Source organism: Crocodylus porosus, unplaced genomic scaffold (genome assembly GCF_001723895.1).
Source record: "Crocodylus porosus isolate Cpor-Errol unplaced genomic scaffold, CroPor_comp1, whole genome shotgun sequence".
NCBI classification, from domain to species: domain Eukaryota; kingdom Metazoa; phylum Chordata; order Crocodylia; family Crocodylidae; genus Crocodylus; species Crocodylus porosus.
This window is the reverse complement of record NW_017728950.1, coordinates 64,836,450-64,843,853: the sequence shown is the minus strand read 5'-3', so window position 1 is coordinate 64,843,853 and position 7,404 is coordinate 64,836,450. Positions and strand designations below refer to the sequence as shown.

At 44.2% G+C, this 7,404-nt stretch overlaps 1 protein-coding gene across 1 annotated transcript in view; it reads right to left on the bottom strand.

Annotated features, from left to right (window-relative positions):
* The window catches only part of TMC1 (transmembrane channel like 1), a 118,515-nt gene that overhangs the window by 60,518 nt on the left and 50,593 nt on the right, over positions 1-7,404 (bottom strand). The window contains exons 5-6 of the mRNA XM_019554751.1: positions 4,757-4,847; positions 3,552-3,633 (exon numbers count right to left, since the gene is read on the bottom strand). Coding sequence (XP_019410296.1) covers positions 3,552-3,633; positions 4,757-4,847 — 173 coding nt within the window. The remainder of the gene's footprint in view (positions 1-3,551; positions 3,634-4,756; positions 4,848-7,404) is intronic.

Below are 7,404 nucleotides of genomic sequence, written 5' to 3'. Positions count from 1 at the left end.
AGCGGGTTCATGCAGATATGCCCACACAGTATCTGTGGGCATATCTGCAGTGTGGAGCAGTGATAGGCAGTGGGGATCGCCCCCAAGCCAGCAGCACCTGATGAGCACTGGGGCTTTTCTTTAAAGGGCTGGGATCTGGAGCAGAGGGGGAAGTCGTGGAAGGTATGGGAGAGGAAGGAAAGGGGGCAGGCAGGGGTCCCCCAGCCCCTACTCCCCTCCCCTAGTACTTGCCAGCTTGGACTCAGCTGCAGCTCCGTGCCGCAGCCACCAAGGACTGCCCGGATGATCAAAGCTCTCCGAATCTTTTCAGACCTTTTAATTGGTCCCCTGATTCGCTTTGGATTCAGCTATTCAGCAACCAGATTGGGCCGAATCTCCTCTGAATCAAATAACCACCCAAAGCTTCGCACAGCCCTAGTTGCAATTAGCATAGCCACCCTCCTCCACCGCCAAATTCTAAAACCTGAAGGCCTATGCGACAGACTGCAGTCCGGTCATACCCCCTTCTTTCTATGCATCTGGATCAGAGCTAGGTCATGCCCCCTCTGCCCATGGCTGAAGCAGGGAGGCCCCACACAGCTGGGTCTGGGCTAGGCCATACCCCGCCATCACCCATAGGGCCAGCTCAAGTGCCCTTCCCCCACAAAGGGCCAAATTGGGTCCGAGCTACCTGTTCCTGGCACTGGATCAGGACCATACGCCAGATCCAGCCTGCAGAAGGGCTGGGCACTGTGGCCAATCTAGCCTGTCACCCAAAAAGGGGGTATACCCAATATACCCACTGGTATATTGATGCATCAATTAAAAACAAGCCAATGTGCTTAATAAAACAAGTTGGGGGGAATTTAATAACAATTCAAAATAACAGATTAAGAACCTTAAAAAACAGAAGCCTACTATTTTTCCAAATAACAGATTCAACATGGCCAATGGCACCTCTAGCCTTACTTGCATAAAGTTTTTTAAATGTGATAGAAGTGCTCAGTTTTGTTATCTCTCAGATCTGTGTGCTTGGGGAACCCTGGAACAGTACACAGCCTGTCTGATTCACAAAGAACTCTCCCCCTCCCCACTTTGGCCTGAATAAGAACTGATTAGAGGAAGGACTTACAATAGACAGGGAAGACCCACCTAAAGGCCTCCAGACAAGGGTGTTAAGAGTGAAGCAATTCTCCTGGCCTCATTTGCATCGGAGATGGAACCAGATGACAACTCATTTAAATGGGAAATGGAACAGGTATGCACCGTCATTAGCATGAAGCTAAGAAAAAGGGGATTCTCAGGATGGAGAACAGAGATTCCAAGGCAAGGATCACACTGAATTCTGGGACCAGAGAAACAAGGGAGCACTGCATGATGGGGGATTCCTGCTCCAAATGCTAATCAACCCACATCTACACACACCCAACTCAGCTTTTATCAGACCAATTCTAGTAATTCCTTTATTGGTACCCAAAGCACAGAATCTGCCTGTCTGTATTGTGAGCTGCCTCAGAGTAATGACACCCATAACCAGGAGTGATCAGTTCCTTTTATCCAGCATATGAGCCATCGTTTACCCCTAAACAAAACTAGTGCTCTCCCTTGAGCCATTGTTAGTTCTCTGCAAAGACCCCTACCCAAGCTCAACTTTCTGTCCTGGTGCTTGAATCCAAAGCTGCACCAGTTCCACTCCTTTTCTGCCTGGAATCCCTCCATTAATCATGCTGAGGGCTCTGCCTGTCTGCAAGCTCCAGCAAACACCTGGGAGCCTCGACCGGTTCAAGCTTCGCTGAGTGGTGAGATCCCAACTTTCTCTCTCTCTGACTCCAGGAACCTGACTTTTATTCTCTTTCTCCAGGCACAGCTTTCTAAACCTGACTTTTGGTAATCAAACTCAAGCTAAACTTCCCCCAAACCCTAACTGAAACTATCTAATATTGAAACTGTTTATTTGTCTCTCTCTTGTATGGCTGTTATTACTGGTATCATCATAAGTTCATATACCTGGCAATAAATAACTTTTATGGTCAAGCTGGTAGTTATACTTTCTGTCTGAACTTCAGCTACTTTTTTTCCCCCTTAACCTCCCTATTTGTTCTGCAGCAATGCTTGTTTTACCTAAGCCAAAGATCCCTGTAATGCCCAAACCCACAGTGGGGTCTGCTCATGAAGGGGGTTACTACTAGGACCATTGTGACAAGAGATGTACTGAGGATGTACTGAGTTTTGAGGCGCATGAAGGTTTTAGCTGAAAGTGCTGATCGGACCCAGCCTGCTCAGACATACTCTGTTAGCATGTGTGTATCTAACTGCATTTATTATTGTCCGGCTGAAAGAAAAGATGAACTGAGTTTAAGGCACATGAGGGTGTCAGCCCATCAATGCTGAATAGCCCAGCCTGACTCAGATGTGCTCTGTTAACCCATTTGCTTGTGTCTGACTGCATTTATTGCTGCTCTGATTAACTGATTTCAAGGCATATGAGTGTGTTAGCCTGTCAATGCTAAATAACCCGACCTGGCTCAGGCATGTCCTGTTGATGTGTGTGTGTATATGTGCATATATGTATTTGACTGATTTGGTGGTTGGAGGAACCCAGCCCCATTGAAACTGAGTCCTGCAAGATAGCTCCATTGGGGGTGAAGACCTGCAGAAGGGAGAGATACAGCACCGTATAGAAACACAAGTAACACAAGCAGCACATTGATAGAATTACAGAGAACCCCCAGAAACATACCCCTAATAAATGAACACACCCCAAAGTGATGGGCAAATCTGGTAACAGTTTTCATTTCCATTATGTTCATTGCCTTTCGACTTTTTCTGTATACCTTTTTCTCTGTTGCAAAAGACATGACGGGCACATCTAAATTAGACATTTACAGTGCAGTTGACTAATTAACTGTGCAGTAAACACCTCAGCATCTACACATATGCCCCTTATTAGGGCACACTAAACTAATAAGTTCCATAGTTACAGGGGTGTAGGTTGTCTGGCTAAGCTCCATTGCAGTTTTTTTGTGTGCAACAACACATGTGTAGATACTGACCAGCTGGCTGGGACACAAGGGTGCTTCAGTGTGGGGGCTGCCTGGTAACTAGCCCTGGGCTAAAGTACCTTTGCCCCAGCCAGCACCTCCACAGCATATTAAGTCTGGTCAGAGCAGCCCCAAGCTGATAGACTGATCCCCAGGGACCCTTGCCAGCCAGAGCTGCTTCAACCCAGCTTAATATGTCACAGTCCAGGTGCATATGTAAACTGCATGCCCATGGGAGCAGTATACTGCAGAGCAATCATTTCCACAGTTTATTGCTGCACATTAATGGAACGAGTAGATGCTCCTGACTTCCTTTAAAGGAAGGAATGTTTTTATAATGTTGCTGTGACCTTGGCAACAATTCACAAAACTAGTATCAGTGTTCTCTAGCCACAATAGAAATCTTTTTGATTTATAAACAATTGCAAAAAAGAGTCCATTTTTCCTTCAGGAAATAATGGAAAGCCATCTGTGAGATCTTCTTGGTACAATTGTGAATAGTTAATTTTATTATTTTCCATGATAACTTACTTTCAATCTCCTTGATTTTAAATTCCCATGGTATGCAGGCAGTTTTAAAATTCTCAAAATCTCGCTGAAATTTCAACCATTTCTGAAAAGAACAATAACGTAAGTTGCAGTGTTTTGGGTCATCTCATGTACATCCTCAGCCACTCTTCTGACAGCCAGCACAACATTGAAAAACCCATTTTGTTAAATCATCTTGTAAAATTTACCATTGTTTTTATTTGTAAAATGTGTCCACAAACTGGTATTTTTCTTAAACATTATTTCAGAATTGTTTCAGACAATTCAGTTTGCTACATGTTGGGCGTATCTACACAAGATGCTACTTCACAGCAGCAGTGAGCTACTATGCAGTTGCTCATTGCTACCACACCGTAGCATTGCCAGGCACTAACCATGTGGCGATGATACTGTGCAGTGGAAAAAAACTGTGCAGCGACAGTACTGCACAGTAATGTTGGTTCCTGCACAGTCATTTGCTACTTGCTCATGGATAGGCATAAGCAAGTACCAAATGACTGCGAAGTAACAACTGTGCAGTCCACTGCTTATGTAGATGTGGCTGTGTTGTTCAAAATTTCAGAAGTGGAATTCAAGCTCTGTAGCTTCACTGCAAATTGATTTGACTGGTATTAATCTCTTTTACTGGATTGAATAAGTATAACTCTTATAGACATGATTTACATGCATATTTTAATGTACATACTCTAGAAAAAATAATCCTAATAAAACATGAATGTACAAATCTGAGGAATATGAAGTCTAAGTAGGAGGGAATGTGGCTGACACTTATTTTTAAATAATATTTCTACTGAAGAGCCCAGAGAGACTCTATGTATAAGGGGTTAAGAATCACCGCCTGTTCAATATGTGCAACTGACAGGGAGAAAGTCCAGTTCTAAGTCTTTACAATGAGATGGACCCAAAGCCCATTGTAGTCAGTGGTTTTGGAACAGGCCCAAGATGGGTGAAGCCAGTCTTAATAACATGAGGATCTACCTCTTTTGGAAATATTCACAGATGATAGATCCCAATCAGAAGGTATAGATTTGAGTAAAAAAAATCCATCCAGGAATAGTTTGGCACAAAAGAACCAAAAATGCATGTGGAAAACTGGACAGTAATTGTAAGAATGTAGCTACAGTCATAATCTGTTGTAGCAGTCTACTGTTGTAGATTATACAAAATGAATTACATAAAATCCTTACCTTCATCATCATTACTTTGTATGCATAAAATTTTTTTCCTTTTCCTTTTCCAAGAGCACCCTCAAATTTTTCAACAAAAAGTTGTGCTTCCCTAAGAAATAAAGGTAACAAAGACAGGTGATGTTATGGTAGAATAGAAAACGTCTTCATTACTTCACAATTTGAAGACTGCCTTGTTACTCAGCAATGGATTCTTATATATCCCTTTTTCCTTAATATTATGGTTAGAAAATGCTCTCTGAGTTTGTATCCCCCAGGTCTTTGTTGTGTAAAGTCCAAACAGAAAAAGCAACTTGAAACTAGTCTAACTTAGCTGTGTTTATCAGAATTTACCTGTACTTAATTCCTGCTAATGTTGTCCATCATGTTTTTGAATATTTACAGCCATGGTGAGTTATCTTGTAATCTAACCTATTCCCCAGCTTTCCTTACTCTAAAGAACTATTTATTTTCATTCAGGCCATTTCTCCTTATCAATCTAATCCCTGGAACTCTGGAAATTTTTTTATCTCTCATTTTAGTTGCTACTGTTAAGATATGGATAAACTGTAATCATGGTTCCCCATATCTGTTCTTTTCTAGACTACATAAATTGTACACCCTCAGAACCTCCACATGTATCTTATCTTACTGTACTCCTGAATCATTTTCTCACTTGGCCCCATAAGATTAGAATCTGCTTGATAAAGATATTAAACAATTCCTCATGAGATGGAGAGAGTAAAAATAATCCTTAAATTGTTTTAAAAGTTTGTATAATGTCAGCACCTTGATTTCATCTGATCATTTTAATCATCATTTACTATAGTTTCCTACATGTCATTTATTCTCATTTGTGAACATGGTCTCCAAGATATCAGTGTTTGAAAAGAGACATTGTACTGAAAACTGATACTTGCCCTAGCTACCAAGTGACTGGCCCAGATCATAGAAATACTTATTGAGGTCCAAAATTTTCACATTGGTATTAAAAAAATATAATACTACAATGCAACTTGCACATTAAGTTTAAGTGCCTATACAAAACCATACAAAAATAAGGCTGAAAAAGACCTCAGAGATCACTTAATCCTGAGGTGGGCAAGATACAGCCTGTGGGCCAGATCCAGCCCACAGAGTGACTTTGACCGGCCCGTGGCAAGTTCCTCGGTTCTGCCTGGCCCAGGTGCTATCCATGGCACGCATCCCGCCACCCCAGGGTGTGCAATGGGACTAAGGCAGCTCCTTTCAGTTGCTGCCCCCAGCCCCAGCTCATGGAGACTGGTAGGGATCCATACACACAGCCCCAATCCCAGCCCGTGCACTTGTCCTTGTTTAATTTTATTTTATTAATTTCAGAAAATTTATCCAGGTTATCAAGGTCATTTTGAATGCTAATCCAGAGGGTCTGAAACTTCCAGGGTGTCTGAAAATCTACCCAGCTTAGAGTCATCTACAAATTGGCTAAGTGTACTCTCAGTTCCATCCCCTAAATCATTAGTGAAGCTATTAAACCAGGGATGGGCAATTATGTGGACCCGACAGGCCACATAGGGAATTTTGCTGAGCTGTCATGGGCTAGCTCAGCACCCCACTCCCTGTGCAACAATTCACCAAAACTTCCTATGTGGGATGGGGTGGACAGAGAGCAGTGTTTAGGTGTGGGATGGAGAGATGAGGCCAGGATCACCGGGTGGGGTAGCAGAGCAGTGGCAGCGTGGGGCTAGGGCTGGAGCAGAACCATGATCTCTTACCAGCATGTCCCTGCAACAGGTGTCAGATCCACAGGCGGAGATGTGCAAGGAGCAAATTGTGGCTCTGCTCTGCCCCAGACCCACACTGTCACCAACCCAAGACCCCAGCCCTGGCCTCAGACAGCCTCATCCCATCCACCTGGATGCTTTGCATGCCCTAGGCAGGGTCCCAGATGGATGTATTGCATGCTCCCAAATGATCTCCATGGAGACCCCATTATCACAGGGTAGTGAGAGCACAGGACTGGGGAAGAGCTGCAATGTGCTGCCCCCATGTCCCTGCCGGCAGAACAGGGGCTCTGTCCCCACCACACAATCCCAGGGTCTCCATGGAGACAAGGCAGGAGCCGCGAGGGTAGGGTGCTCGGCCAGGTGGGTGGAGCATCCAGAGCCAGGGCCAGGATCTTGGAGCAGTGACAGTGTAGGGCTGGGGCCGGTGCCAGGGCCACATCCACAACAGAGATATGATCTGCTCCCTGCACGCTCCTGGCCACAGGACCTGTGCCCATCACATGACTTGCAAGCAGCAGATCGTACAGCCCAGATCGTAAGTCCTTCATTGGAGTTAAATTGGTCAGGCATGACTTGTTCTTGATGAAGCTATGCTGCCTGTTCCTGATCATCATGTTCTTCTCTAGGTTCTCAGGAATAGATTGCTTAATAACCTGCTCCATGATCTTTCCAGGTATCAAAATCAGACTGACCAGCCTGTAATTCTCTAGATCCTTCTTCTTCCCTTTCCTAAAGATGGGTGCTGTATTTGCTCTTTTCCAGTCATTTGGGACCTCACCTGCCTTCCATGAGTAGTCTAGGATGCATTCTGTCTGGCCCTCCTGACTTGAAAGCATCTGCTTCTTCCTTTAAGTAATCCCTAACATAGTTTCATAGTTTCTAGGGTCGGAAGGGACCTGGGCA